Below are 15,826 nucleotides of genomic sequence, written 5' to 3'. Positions count from 1 at the left end.
TTTTTTTTTTTTTTTTTTTTTTTTTTTTTTGACTGAGTCTCGCTATATCCTCTGGACTAGAGTACAGTGGCTTCATCATAGTTCACAGCAACCTCAAACTCTTGGGCTCAAGTGACCTTCCATCCTCAGCCTTCTGAGTAGCTGAGACTATAGGCACCTGCCACCATGGCCAGCTAATTTTTTAGTATAGGCAGGATCTCATTCTTACTCAGGTTGTCTCAAACTTCTGAGCTCAAGGAATCCTCCCACCTAGGCCTCTCAGAGTGCTAAGATTACAGATGTGAGCCACCACCTCTGACCAATCCCCTACTTTTCAGAGAAGGAAACCAAGGCTCTCAGGAACTAGGTGATTGGTTTAACCAAGGTTACACAGTGAGTAAGAAATAGAGCTGGACTAATGTTGTCTGGTGGGCTTCAAGACCATGGCACAGTCTGTTCACTGTTTGGCCACGTTCAAAGCTCATACAGATAAATCATTTCCCCCAAGCTAAGATCAGACTCACACATTTTTCTGTGGCTCCTGCTGTGCCACAGAGCATAGGCACATGGCAGGAAATCAATAAACACTTATTTATTTACTTATAGATATTTGCAAGAGGAAAATAGCATGATGGTTAAGAATGCTAGCTGCCCTGGTACGAGATTCTAATTCTGATTCCGACATTTATAAGCTAGGATAAGTTAGATAACCTCTCTGTGCCTCAGCTTCCTTATCTGCAAAATGGGCACAAAATCCTATCCACTTCATAGGACTATTGCCAGAATTAGCAAGTTCATGTAAATTGCTTAGAATAACACTAGCACAGATAAATAAGCGGTGTCATTGTTGTTGTTGTTGTTGGCTGACGGAGTTCTAGTATGGCTAGGCCTGGACCAGATCTAAATTTTAAGTCTACTTCTCCAGCCACGATCTCAGTGCTTTAAGTCCCAACATGCAATAGCCTAGACTAGGCCACACCTGCTCTGCTTTCTGGGGGACCAGAAGTACAATGAGCTTGTAAGAACACAGCATCTGGAGTCCTAGAGTCCTGAGTTTAAGTCCAGGCTTTGCCTTCTTGGTCCCTTTGGGCCTTAGTTTTCTCTCCTGTCATGTGAAGGTTGGGTAGAAGGTTCCCTGGGAGGCTCACAGAAGAGTAGGGATGGGACTGCTCATTCCCCGCAGCCCCCATCACAGGTAACCCATCCTCCCTTCCCCCTCAGCCTTCTCACCTTCCTGTGTCCTGTGAAGAAGAGAGAAAGGTGATGCATGGAGCCACCGTTGCGGCCCAGTTCTTTCTTGAGGGTGCGGGGTGAAGGTATGGCCCAGGAGGATGCAGTGCCCTCGCCGTCAGAGCAGTGCAAGGTGGTGTCAGAGGTGAAGCAGGGCCCGCGGGTCTCCTGCAGCAGGCTGCCCTCGCTGTGCGTCCGGCGCCGCAGTGAGTTCTGCATGCGCAGCGAGAGGCCACCCTCAGCGCCCTGGCCTGTCTCAATCATGCTGCTGCGCTTGGCCTCACTGTGCTCTCCATAGTTGTCGTCACTGGTGTCCTCATCCTCATACTCCTCCCCCTCCTCCCCCTCCTCGGCATCCTCTGCGTCCTCCTCATCTCCCGAGCTGCCTCCCTCTGCCCCTGCATCCTGGCTGTAGGCGCTATCCAGCCGGACCTCAGGGATCACGAAGGTTGGCCTAGAGGCTTCAGGAGGGTCCCCGGTGGTTGCTGGTGGGTCCCCAGAGCCCACAGTCTTCTCAGTAAGGCCTTTGGCTGGCAGGGCATCCTGGCTGGGAAGCAGATCTTGACAGGGTGGCGGGTCCTGGGCAGAGGGTTCCTGGGCGGCAGAGAGGTCTTTGCTGAGGGGAGGCTCCTGGTGAGGAGGGGGTTCTTTACTAGCAGGAAGGTCCTGGTGGGGTGGGAGATCTTGGGCTGCAGGGGGTTCCTGGCATGGTGGGGCGTCCTGGCTTGGCAGGGCATCTTGCCCTGGAGGGAGTTCTTTGCTGGTAGGTCCATCTTTGCTGGATAGTGATTGCTGGCCAGGAGCGAGTTCCTGCCCAGAAGAGGAGTCCTTGCTAGGTGGAAGACCTGGAGGGAGCTCCTTGCCAGGAGAGGAGTCCTTGCTGGGTGGGGGGTCCTCAGCACCTGGCCCCTTCTCTTCCTCCAAGGGCATCACCCTCTTCTCATCTGCCTCTGTCTCAAACATCTGGAAACAAAAAGAAAATAAGACAGGCTCAGAAGACAAGGCTACCAGCGCCAAACACCACCCACAAGTCAAAGTCACAGAGGCTGATACAAAACCAGGCTATGGCTGAACCCCACATTCCCCCATCTGAAACGCCATCTGGCTTAGCTGTGAAATGGTCTCACCCTTGTCTACTTGCTTTAACTTTCTCCTCCATCAAAAACCTGGCCAGTCATTGAGGGGAAAGGAGGAGGAGGTAAGAACCATGTATCTGGCTCCTGTCATACGTCCAGGACCATGCCAGCATGCATGAGCTCCCTCGCTCATACAGCTTTCCTGCAGCCCTATAAGTGAAGTATGACTGTCCCCACTTTACAGAAAGGGAAAGAGGGGAGAAGGGTGAAGTTCCCTCTGTAAGTAAAGAAGCTGGCAGCCTCTGCCTCCATGGACTAGAATCAAGCCAAGCCCCTAAGCCAGAGCAGTACTGAACCTAACCAAAGGGTCTCTTATACCCTTTATCTTTAAAAAATTCCTAGTGAGTCATTCAAACAAGAATGTGCTCTGAGTATTTAAGTATCTTTGAAACTACTAAACTGGAATGAAAGCAGGACTTTTAAAATATTGCCCACACCTGGACGAACCAGATGTCACAGACATACAGAACCTCCCTGGGGGATCACCCACCCAGTGACTTTTAAACTGCTTGGAGAAACCGCAGGGATTTCTCAAAAAAAAAAAAAAATGCAGAAAAACATTTCCTGCCTCACACATAACCCTCGGAACCCACAAGTTTTTGCTGGGTTCTGGCAGTAGATGTCATTTGAAAACAGAAAAATAGTTCCCTTGGTGAAAGTTGGAGAAGCAACTAGATCTCACAAGAAGACCGGGGCCCAGAGAACCTCAGGGATGGTGTCACAGCTACACGGGGGGAGCAGGTCTCAGGCCTGGGCTGGGTCCCTTTCACTCAAAAACTTGGAACGCTGGAGCTTGCACTATTTAGGGCCCAGGTTTTCTCCTTCAAGAAGCCATAGTCATAGAACTAATGAAAGAGAAAAACCCCACACATGCCTGGCACTGGACAGATACATGGAATGTGTGTGCATGCGTACATACACACACATACACGGAGCATTTCATGGGTAAATACCCCAGAACATAGGTTAAGATCTCTTGTTATAGAGACCATTAATGTCAATTTGATGGATGAGAAAACTGAGTGCAAAGAGCAGTGACTTATCCACTATTGCACAGTTGCTCTGACATCAAAAGAGGTGGGGGGGCCTCAGCCGAGAAGTCTCTGATGCTTGGGGAGTCTGCCATGGTGAAGTAAAGGGGAGTAAGTGACCAGCTGTGGCATAGGGCAGCTGCAGGGTGTTGCACACATGTGTCAGAGTCACACTGGCATTCAGGAGCACTGGAGCAGACGTGAAAGCACATTGTGGGTTAGAGCCCCCGCCTGGGAGCATGAAAGTGAAAGTGGAGCCCTGCTGAGTGGAGAGGGTAACTGAGCAAGGGAGGCAAGGTCTCGGAGGACTCCAGGATGCTCTGGCCAGGGTCAGAGAGGGCAAACCTCAGGCTTTGATTCCCAGGCCAGAGACAGGTGCCTACCAACCCTGTGACTCTCTTGCCCTGAAAATCCTGTTTGCAGCTCGTAGGTGACCCCACCCAGGGACCTTTCAGACCTCATAGCCTCATGCTCTGAAATATCAGCAATCCCAAATCCCCACTACATAGACGAGAAGACTGAGGCCCAGGGAGAGACAGAGGCCAGCCTAGAATCACACAAGGTATCAGGCAGAGCCAGTCACTAGCCTTCTGGGCCATAAGATCTCCACCTGTGAAATGGGAGAACAGCGCCCAAGTGACAAGCCAGGAACACATAATACAGAGAGTATAAAGCTCTCAAAGGAGAGGATGATGGTGATGGCAGTGGCAATGATGGTGGTGATTTTAAAAAGCAGATCTAAAGGAAATTCTGACATTAAGGACCTCAAACAGTGGCATGTTTTCAATGCAGCCCTAGAAGCAAACCCTGCCAAATGTCCACAGTGGAACTTGGCGATTGTGATGCCAGGCCTCCTAATCCAGAGCCCACCTGGAAGCTAAGGGCACTTTAGCCCCATGAGGCTGCTCCCAGGTAGACAGAAAGGGCCTCCATTGAACAAACAGGAAGACTAGGGGCCCAGCTGGACAGTCACTTAGTGACCAGGGACTAGGCTGGACTAGAGCCCCAGCCTTCTGACTCTATTCTTTCCAAGCCCACTTCCAATATCATTCCCCAGGAACAGCCCCATCTCCAGCCTGTTGCCCCCACTCCTGGAAGCAGCCTCCATCAGGAAACACACTGCCCACAGCCAGCTCCCTAGGTCCCCACATTCGCATGACCCTCCCCAACAGCCAGATAGCCAACCCCACCCCAGCCACCTGCCTCTGATAGTCCTTGGGAAAGACGGAAGGAAGGAAGCAGCATCCGGGTGGCCTCAGGGCCTGGCACAGAGTGGCACAGAGAGGGGAGCAGACCGCATTTCCCCTTTCCTGGGTGCTGGGGGTGGGGCCCAGCCTGTCCCAGCAGTGACTGTCAGCCGGAGCCCGCCCAGCCCTAAGGGAAAGTGCAGCAGCAAACCCAAAACCAGAAATGCAAGTCAGTCTGCCTCTGCCAACCCTGCTCTAAACCCAGGCCAAACCAAACAGCCAAGAGGGGAAGTACTGCTCAGGCAGGGGTGCCTGTCCCCAGAGGGCCCCTACCCAGAGGGATTGGCGGGAAACCACCCAGGATTTTAGGGCTCTCAGAGTGCCCAGCAGTTACATGGTCAGATGCCCAAGTCAGACTTTGATTTTGATCCCAATGGGGCCACTTTCTGGCTGTGCAACTCTAGCCAAGCCTCTCAACTCCCAGAGCAGCGGTTCTCAAACTGTGAGTCTCGACCCCTTTTTAACAATGAAAATACGTTGTGGCATTAGGAAGGTTGAGAACCACTGCCCTAGAGCCTGTTTCCTCCTCTAAGGAACCCAGCCATGTCACACTGCGCTCACATGACTATCACTGGTCTCCTCAAAGCACCTGGCCCAGGAAAAGCATCCATTGAATAAGAGCTACCAATAGTCTCATCTTATCTTAGCGATAGGAAAACTGAAGCTCCAGAGGGTAAAAGAACTACCTAAGAATTGAGGGGCTGATGCAGAATCAGAACTTGTGTCCCTTGTCCAAGGTCACTCTCTTTCCTGGGACACTTACACATAAGTGTTTGGGGTCCTCAGTGGAAGGAGGCCAGGAACACTACCTGAGGACCTCACCTGGGCCCACCCCACATGGAACACCCTCAGATGCTGGCAAACAGGGCCCAGGATTCATGGGTTCTTTCCTGCACTCCGGGCAGGCCTGTGTGAGCACTGATCGTGTGCTGGTTTGGTCAGGCCAGTGTTCCTGGGAGAGCTGGAATGGAGAGTGGCTTGAGGAAGGCCCTGGAGCAAACACAGGCAACCTGAGAACCCCAGGGGTGGGAGGTCGCAAGCGTAGGGGAGGATCAAGGTGGATGAGGAGCCACACCTGAGGGCCTGGTCTCAGAATGAAATGATGGGTGTGGATTGTCCCGGGAGCAATGGAATGACACAGCCAGAACCGTGCCACATCTCACCTGCTGTGGGCAGGGTGAGCAGACATATGGGTAGGGAGGACTGGGGCACGTGTGCATTCATGCATTCATTCATTCCCCAGGCACTGAGCTGGGTGCTGAGAGGACAGCCGGGAACAAGTCAGACATAACCTCTGTCCTCAGCAAATTCAGAAAGAAACAGGTGAGATAACTGTTCTTTAGGAGAGCAGTGGGTCCTCTGCTGGAGGAAGTGCGGCAGCTGAGGGTGCTCAGCCAGAGCACCCAAGAGACCAGCCTGCTCAGTCAGGGTGCCAGATACCACTGCCCCACCCGCCTGAGGAGGGCTGGTGTCTCTCTCATCCAACACTTCTTTGGGTTAATTCTGCCCATGTCTCACCTAGTAGAAGCCCGTGGGAAATGGACTAGACCCTCTAAATACAGCCTCCGTTTAGGATCTAAATCAAATCTTCTCCCAAATCCAATCCTGAGCTCAAACAGGCTGGGGGAGGATGGCAGCTATGACACCCAGACCCCTATCAGCTATGGGCTTGGGGGTGGTGGTAGGCTACCGAAAGCAATTTGTCCAACATCATGCAGCTGCTAACTGCAAAGCCCGGTCTGCTGACCCAGAGGCAACCTGTCACCTTCACACCAGTGATTCATCATGTCCACCAGAAACCACTTCCTATATCAGGGGGCAGGGGGAGCTGGGGTTTCCCTCTGTCCCAGGGCAGCCAAGACTTTACAGAAAGAGCACTGGACGTAATCCATTCCACACTTGCTAGCTGTGTGATCCCAGGCTACTTCCTCTCCAAGCCTGGATTTCTCTGCCATGAAAGGCGGGGGAGGGGTGTGAGCATGCTACCTGCCTCCTGTTAACAACAGAGAGCCTCAGGGACCAAGTCTCAGAAAGGACGGAAAGTGCTCTGTGAACTGCAAAGCTGTTTGAGAAAGCAGTTCGCAGAATTCCTGCCCAGCCCTGATTATCAGGGTGGATTGTTCCTCCAGGTTTGGCACACTCTGGACTCCCAGCTTCCGGTGCCTGGTTTGATGCTGCTCAGGAACCATGGCTACACAGCCACTGCCAAGCTACCCTGGCCCAGCCTCAGCCCAGCTCCGCCAGGTCTGGCTTCTCGATACCCAGAAGCTGGACACCGCTCCCCCACCACTGCCTTTGCCCCAGCCCAGAAGCCCTAGAGGCTGTCCCCTCATCCTCCCCTGACCCTACACAACAGTTTTGGCAAAGTCCAGGAGGACAGAGGCAGTTACAGTGGTGAGAGCTAGCTGGGCAACCTTGGGTTCAATCTCTCTGTGCCTCAGTTTCCTTAGCCATAACTTGGGATTAGTAATGCCTCCTTGCAATGTCATCAGAGGAATGAATGATGTCCAGAGCTCAGCACCATGCCGGCACACATAAGCCCTCAAGAACTCCATCGCCCCTTACAGCTTAGCTCTCACATCTTACTCCCTGGGTTCCCACTGGCCCCTTCTCTACTCCCTCGTGGGCCTCTGTGCCTGCCCCTCAGGGTCTGTTCCAGACACCCCCTAATTTCAGTCCTGCATGCTGCCTCATGCCCTGCCCACTCCTCAGTCTATAAGCACCCACTGCAGCATCTGGCGACCCCCAGTCCTCACTGGCAGTGCAGACCCTCTCCAGAGTCTGGACACCACAGGCAAGTATTCACCAAATCCTCTGTTCTAGGTTCTGTGCATGCAACGGGGAGTAAGGAAGACATGATCCCCATCCTCATGCAGCTTGCAGGCTAGAGAGGCAGGACAGACATTAACCAAGTCATCACCCACCTAAAAATAAGATAAATACAAACTACTATCTGCTTGTGAGACACAATAAAGAGGAGTGTCAGTAAGTCACCAGGACTAAAACCTTCTCAAAGGACAGGAAGGGTCTCACTGTGGGAGGAAGCAGCATATGCAAAGGTCCCAGATCAGGAAGGGGCTTGGCCCAGCGCTGGAACAGAGAAGACACCTGTACAGCTGCAGCCCAGGCTGGGGGTGGATACCGTCTTCTGGACGCCCCCAGCCCCACACACCCCACAGTGGATGCATGGCCTTCCCCCAAGCCCATTGCTCCTCTCAGGGTCCCAGTATCAGTGACGCCACCTCCAGTGGCCCATCAAGGGAGGTGTATATCATTCTCTCCTCTTCCTCATACAACTCCCACGGTCAATCCTCAAATCCTCCCAACTGTCACTTATAGAATCTTTCCACTATGGAGGCTGTGTGTGAGATGACAGAGGGCATATGGGAACTCTCTGTACTTTACACTGAATTCCTAAAACTACTCTAAAAAACAAAGTTTATTAATTTGTTTTAAAAACAAATCTTTATACTCTCTCCACGTCCACTACCACCACCTTCCTCCTGACCACCATCATCACGATGACACCCACCTCCCACCGGTGGTCCAGACTCTTCAGTCATCCTCTGTGCTGTGCCAGAAGAGCCTTCTAAATGCACATTTGAACTGGCCACTCCACTCCTTGAAATTTTGCTGTGACTCCCCAGTACCTCTCAAATAAAGTCCAAACTCTATAGCCCTGGAAGACCCTGGGCTCTATCTCTCTGTCTCTAGCCTCACATCTGACCACCCCCTACTTAAGTGTTACTGAAAGAATTAATGAATAAACAAGCAATCCACTGAACTTCACAGGACCACCTGGACTCTTACTACTCAAAGCATGGCCTCTGCACCAGCAGCAGCGACACCAGTACCCAGCAGCTTATGTGAAATACACACTCTTAACTTCAACCCCAGCTGCCAGATCGGAACCTGCATTTTAACAAGATCCCAATTGATTCACTTGCATATTAAAGTTAGAAAAACCCTGATCTAGACTACTGGTTCTCAATAGAGAGGTACACTTTAGAATCACCTGCAAGACATTTAAAAAAAATAACCTGTGGGAGGCGCCTGTAGCTAGGTGGGTAGGGCGCCGGCCCCATATACTGAGGGGAGCAGGTTCAAACCAGGCCTTGGCCCAACTGTAACAAAAAAAATAGCTGGGCACTGTGGTGGGCGCCTGTAGTCCCAGCTACTCAGGAGGCTGAGGCAAGAGAATCGCCTAGGCCCAGGAGTGGGAGGTTGCTGTGAGCTGTGTGATGCCAGGGCACTCTACCGAGGGTGATAAAGTGAGACTCTGTCTCTAAATAAATAAATAATAAATAAAACATAACCTGTACCTGGGCCCAATCCTAGACACACTGGCTCAGACCCTCCATGAGTAGAGCCCAGGCATTTTTACTTCTTTCTAATTCCCCAGACAATTCTTATCAGGTAGCAGATAAGGCAACTGACGCCCACAGAAGGGAAGTGATATGCTAAGGTCATACAACAGAATCAGGACTGAAATCCAGCCCAGAAACTCACCTGGAACCCATCCTAACACACAGCACTCCCTCTGTAAGGAAGCCCACACAGAGAGGCATGACCTCAGGCCAGGCCGGGAGCCATCCCCTGCGGGCAGCTGACACTTCATGTTCCACATAACAGAGGCCTAACTGCAGAGAGAGACAGGGAAAGGAAGAATTTGACAGACTGAAACTTCTCTATCTCTAATGAATCCCACAACTCCTCATAGGTCTGTCAGAAGCTCAGCAGGGCCATACACCACAGCAGGGATCATACCCATTCCATTGAAAGCAAGACCGAGGCACAGAGAAGTAGCTCACCCCAGTTCAGAAACTCAGGACAAAACCAATACTCAGAGAAGGGGAATCCCTAAGAACTGAGAAGACAGGAGGGCCCTCTTAGCAACTTTCCCTACTCTTGGCATTGTCACCTACCAAACCCAGAAGGGCATCATGCCCTTTGCATCCTGCTGGAGACCCCCCACCCACTCACCTGGATGGCCAGCTTCTCACTGGGCAGGTAGGCAACTCTCAAGGGCTGGATTCCTGCACTGCCCTCCACCATCACAGCCCTGCCTCTCCCCTTCTCCTCTCATAGTCTCTGCCCCCACCCACAGCCCCCAAGACCCTTTCCATGGCTCCAGTTCTCTTCTCCAAAAGGCAGGGAGATGAGAACAGGGGTTTCCTGAACTCTTCCTGTGCTCATGGGAACTGATGCCTGTGAGAAGTTGAGCTCCAGGCCCCTTGGGGCTCTCCTGCCCCACCCCTGTGTGCTCTGTGCCCCTGCCCTGCTCTGGAGGCCCTGGGCAGGTCCTGGCTCATCAGAATCGCATGCCAGGCTTACTCATACCTCTTCCCCTCTAGGGTCACTCAGCAAATACCTACAGAGCCTGTGCTGGGCATTGTAGCCACATGATGGCAAGACACAGTCCCCACCCTAAAGGAACCAGGGCCTCAGAGAGGGCTGGGTCAATCTCCCACCGACCCGTCCCTGCCCAAGGGGCTATGGAAGTACAGAGGCAGCAGGAAACACTGGGACAGCTGTCAGGAGATAACGGGGGAAATGGATGGGACAGGAGATTCCAGACTGAGTAAAACCAGAGACAGCATGGGAGGTTCCGGGATATGCAGGTGGTTCCAGGGGATTAGAGCATGGATATGTTAAGGAATTCGAATTCAGACTTTACCTGAATTTACCTGACAGCAGCATTTACTCTTTGCTGTAGAGGGAAGGAAGGTGAAGCCAGAGAACAGATAATGATGAAAAAGATAGGGGAGAGAGACATCATTCACTGAGCATCTATTGTGCACCCGGCACTGTGACAGTGACTTCAACAGAAACTCACTTCCAACAACCCTATGAGGTCAGTATTGTGGGCCTCTTTTGCAAATAAGGAAATTCAGAGAGGTTCAGTAACTTATATAAGATCACAAAGCAAATGAGCAGAGGAGTCAAATCGAAACCCTGGTCTTCCGGGCTGCAGGGCCCTGCTTTTTCTACTTTCCCTTGATCTCCTTTCCTGCCTTCTTCTCTTCCTTTCTCCCTCCCTCCCTTCCTCCAAAGGATGCTTCCTGAGCACCTACGCTGCCAGGCACTGTGCTGGGCAGCAGAGGGCAATATAGATGCAGGGCCCTGATCTCACTCACATGGCAGGAGTCCAACTCACCGGGGTGGGGGTTGGTGTAGAATTCCATATACCTGGTGACCCTCCTGCTCTGTATCCCCCTCAGGAACCACCTCCAGATTGGGGGAGAAGCATGTGGCTTCTCTGTGATGTTCTGGGCTAGGTTAAACAGAGATCCTCTGTCATACCAGGGAGACCCCAGGTTAGGTCACAAATAGCCCTGTGGTCACAAGGCCAGCATATGGAGTCAGGCAGGCCTGGAGTTGAATCCCACTTCCTAACCTGGTGATACCGCCCTCAGGGGCAGAGTGACACCTCCCTTGCTGGATGCCACAGGGCAAATGGAGGCACATAGCTCCTTGCCTTCCTCTCCATGGCTTGACTCTTCCTCACAAGTGGACATCAGGCTTCACTCCCAATGACAGCTCTGAGAACAGGGAGGACTTTGCAAACCAGGAGAGGTGGGAGGGGGGCCTATTGCCAGTTAAAAACTGGGGGCTGGAAACAGGCAGATCTGGGTTTAAACCCTGGCCCTTACAACTCCTAGCCCCGTGTGCTTGTGCAGGCTGCTTAACCTATGAAGGGCTGATTTCCTTCTCTATAAAATGGTAATACAAATACTGAGTACCTACACCACACTACTATTGGGAGGGATCCACATACAGACCTTAGCATGGGTCCTGGAACACAGCAGGCACCCAGCAAGCACTTACAACTCTGTAACCGTAATTACCACTCCCATCATCATCATCTTCTCCCTTCCCTGCATCCAATCCTGGGAAAGGGCACTTGACACATTCTGGCCTCACCACGGCCTAGCACAGGAGTGTGAGCAGCTGCACATTTCAGGAGAGGAAACTGAGGCCCACACCAAAGGCCTCGGAGACTGGGAAGGTAGACAAGGCTGCGCCCAACCTTCCCCAAGGCTGGGTCAGTCTGGCTCGCTGTGTGGCCTGGGCCAATCACTCCCCTCTCTGGGTCTCACTCTCCCCAGGGGTGTCTGTCTAGCTCTGAATCTCGGCCAGCCTACGAGAGTCAGATCTTAGGGCCCACAGCATGGCCAGGTCTCCTGTGGGTACGTCAAGGACAGGAAAAACAGAAAGGTCCCCCTTTCCAGAGATATCCCTGTGTTGTCTGTCCCAGTTCCAAAAATACCTCCTCCTTATGGGCCTGCAGTACTGGGGGCACTGGGGGGGGGGCAGGGGAGTAGAAGGGAGGCCCTTCTACCTGAGGACAGGTGGGTGGACATCGAGACATGGGACTCAGCCATAGCCCTCATGCTCCCAGAACCAAGCCCCCTCCACCTCATCTCTGCCTCCTGGGGCAGGCACACCCTGCCTCTGGGGGAGGTGGGGGTGACGTCAGCAGGCTTGGCTGGATTTAAAGTCTGCTCCAAATTCACACTCCTGCCTCCCCCATCATGGGACTTTCTCTCATCTTCCTTGGCTCTAGACAAACTTGCTTATATTCTTCTTCTGTTCCAAACCCCTCTAGCCCTCTGAGATAAAGTCCTTGCCCCTAACCCTGCATATTCTGCCCCTACCAACCTATCCACCACTCCATTTCTCCTCTCTGCCTCCAAATCCACTGTACTCCTGTGCTCACACTGAACTTCCTGCCTGGAACACCCTCCCCAACCCTATACACCTGGAGAACCCCTATTCACCCTTCAAAACTCAAGCACATCCATATGTGTATTGCCCCTCAATTTCTCACAAAGGTGACATCGCCCTGTAGTAAGAAAGGATAGTCTGTTTTGTTTTTTGGTTTTTTTTGAGACAGTGTCTCAGCCTGTTGCCGTGGCTATGAGTGCAGTGGTAGCATCATCACAGCTCACTGCAAATTCAAACTCCTGTGCTTAAGAAATCTTCCTTCCTTAGCCTCCCAAGTAGCTGGAATAATAGATATGCACCTGGCTATTTTTTTTATTTTTATAGAGATGGGGTCTTCCTATTGCTCAGGCTGGTCTTGAACTCCTTGATTTAAGCAATCTTCCTGCCTCGGCCACCCAGAGTGCTAGGATTACAAGGGTGAGGGACAACATCCAGCTGATCTTTTTAATAAACTGAATATCTACCCAGAAAAATGAGTCTTGACCTCTCTATCACATGCATAAAAATCTATTTCAAATGGATTTTAGGTCTAAATACAAAACATAAAACAAAAAAAACTTCTACAGCATAACATAGGAATATATTCATAACATTGTAATAAGCAAAGAAAAAGACTCAACAAGCAATATCCATAAAAGGAAAAGATTAACAAATTGGACATTAAAATTAAGACCTTCTGTTCTTCAAATATACCCTTATAAGAGTAAAAAGGCAAGTCCCAGAGTAGGAGTACATATTTGGAATGTATATATCCAATAAGGAACCCATATCCAGAATATTTTTTAAGTTCCCACAAATCAATCAGAAAAAAAAAAAAAAAAAAACAGAAAAATGAGAGAAAGACTTGAACAGGCCCTTTGTAAAAGAGGTTATCCAAATGGCTAATCAAGCTATGAGAAGATACTCAACTTCATTAGTTATCAGGGAAATGCAAATTAAAACCACAATTGAATAGCACAATGCCTAATACCAGTAATGTTGGAAAAAACATATAACAGACTTTCTCATTTGGTGTTACACTTTGGAAAATAATATGATTATATCTAGAAAGCTAATTATATACAACTCTATGACTTAGCAATGCAAACCTTAGGTATTTATTTGTACAACAAAAACATACATAGTGCATTGAAAGATATGTTCAAGAATATTCACAGCAGCACTATTATGGTCTCAAACTGGAAACAAGACAAATGCTCATCAACAGTAGAATGAATAAACTGTGAAACAGCAACACAATGAAATGCCACAGAGCAATGAGAATGAACAAAAATAAAAGTTAACAAAATAAAACTGATGAATTTTATCATCAAAATGCTGATGGAAAAGAATCAGCATAGAAGAATACATACTTGGCTCAGCACCCACAGCTCAGTGGTTAGGGCGCCAGCCACATACAATGGGGCCAGCAGGTTCAAACCCGGCCCAGGCCTGCCAAACAACAATGACAACTACAACAATAAAAATAGCTGGGCATTGTGACAGGCGCCTGTAGTCCCAGCTACTTGGGAGGCTGAGGCAAAAGAATCACTTAAGCCCAAGAGTTTGAGGTTGCTATGAGCTATGACGCCACAGCACTCTACCAAGGATGACATAGTGAGACTCTGTCTCAAAAAAAAAAAAAATACATACTTGATAATTCCATTTATGCAAAGTTCAAGACCTGCAACACTAATCAGTGACAGAATCAGGACAGAGGTCACCTTTGAGGCCAAAGTGACTGAAAGTGAGTGCATGGGGCAGGTAGGGTTCCTGAGGTCCATGCCATGGGCCTCCACTACCTCAATGAATTTTGTAATAGCCACCCATGAGAGAAGGGGCTAGTGGCACTCCCGCTGCTAACACAACCTTGAGTTGGCATGCACGAACCATGTCTAAGTGCTTCATGAGTATCATTTTATTCAGTCGGATGCAATTGAACCACTGCCTGAAGAAATGGAGGCAGGAGAGGCCTCCCACCTCCTGTGTGTCTTGTCCAAGGGCACACAACAGTCTGGCAGGAGAAAGCCTGCTCTCAAGTTCAGAGCCCACCTTCCCATAGAGCACACTAGATAGCCTCCCTAGGTAAGGAGGAACATGGCTACACCTCAGAGGGGTGGACAGACTGGGACAGGGAACTGCCCCTTCAATGTGCAAGCATCTGTGCAAGCAGATTCAACCTCACCTCTTGCAGGAAGCTTTGCTGAGGCTCGAAGGGGGTTGGATGCTTCCCCTGGAGTTCCCACAGCCCCCTATGCCTTGCCATGAAAGCTGTGTTGTCATTGTTACCTGATCATCCCTGGCATTAAATTAGAAAATAGACCTTTTGTATCCACACCTCCAGTAACTAACAAGTATGTAGCACATAGTAGGTAGTTAATACACATGGAAGGGAGGAAGAAAGCGAGGGAGAGAGAAGGGAGAGCAGAGAAGACAGTACAAAGCCACTATTTGCATCAATTGGGAACTTCATTCATTGAAGTCTCAGAGCTGAAGGTTTCAAGTTCTGGCTGGACATTAGTTATGATCCTGGACTTGAAGGGCACAGAGCCACCTTGCACTCCATAATCTTCCTCCTGGCACCTCCAGCCTTCTCCCAAGGTTCTCACCAGCTATTTGGTCCCCAGAGGTTCTGCCAAGACTTCTCTCTTCATTCCCTTACCCCTGTCACCCTGACCTGAGTTCCTGAGGTTCTGTTATTTGCCCAAGGCTAACCCTGCCAAGAGGTACTGAGGACACCACAGAGAGCCCTGGATTTGTGGTAAAAAGCACGCCTAGTTCCAAGTAACCTATTGCATGCCCCCTTCTAAGTTGGGAGCTACAGACAGTTCTCCAGCAGCAGCCTGAGCCACAGTGCCAGGTACAAGTAGGCTGGCCCATGGAGGGCAGGGAGAGGGGAGAAATCTTGGGCCATCTGGAGCACAGGGCACACCTGGCAGCTATCCACACATCTCGAATGATGGCTTAGGCCCATTGCCAGAAGGAAGAGGTATCCTGTGACCATCTCCCCTCTCTTCTCTGACTGAAAACTCTGATCTCCCAAGTGGCTCATGGCCCTAGCACTTCTTCCCCATACTACCCTACTCCCACCCCAATCCTGGAAGCCAGAGTACAGCTGGTTGTGCAGGGGAAGGCAAGTGGCTCCCTGGGGCTGAGCCTAGCTGGCCTGCTGTGAGTGGCTCCAGCTTCTCCGGGCTTAAGGGGCTGAGCCATAAGCAGCCTTGTTTATCCCTGGGAGGAATGATGGTTTTCCCTGAGCAATGACATCTTGGAAACCACCTGGCTCCACAAACAACAACAAACCTCCCAGCTTCTGCCTGGGCTGCAGCTTGCATGAGAAGGTTTCTGCCCAGAAGCCTCCAAGTAACAGGTTGGTGGCTGCGTCCATGCTGAGCTAGACCCTGCCCTTAACTACTAGCTCTTAGAACCCAGGAAGAGGAGAGACTCTATAGAGAATCAGAGAATTGGATGTTTGGAGGGGGGTTGGCAATACCTC

The 15,826-nt window shown here is 50.8% G+C and overlaps 1 protein-coding gene across 1 annotated transcript in view; it reads right to left on the bottom strand.

Annotated features, from left to right (window-relative positions):
- The window catches only part of RGS3 (regulator of G protein signaling 3), a 124,176-nt gene that overhangs the window by 12,848 nt on the left and 95,502 nt on the right, over window positions 1-15,826 (bottom strand). The window contains exon 11 of the mRNA XM_003785237.3: window positions 1,210-2,172. Coding sequence (XP_003785285.1) covers window positions 1,210-2,172 — 963 coding nt within the window. The remainder of the gene's footprint in view (window positions 1-1,209; window positions 2,173-15,826) is intronic.

The sequence above is a fragment of the Otolemur garnettii genome, unplaced genomic scaffold (assembly GCF_000181295.1).
Source record: "Otolemur garnettii isolate 467f Iridium unplaced genomic scaffold, OtoGar3 scaffold00014, whole genome shotgun sequence".
NCBI classification, from domain to species: Eukaryota; Metazoa; Chordata; class Mammalia; order Primates; family Galagidae; genus Otolemur; species Otolemur garnettii.
This window is presented reverse-complemented; position numbering and strand designations above follow the sequence as displayed.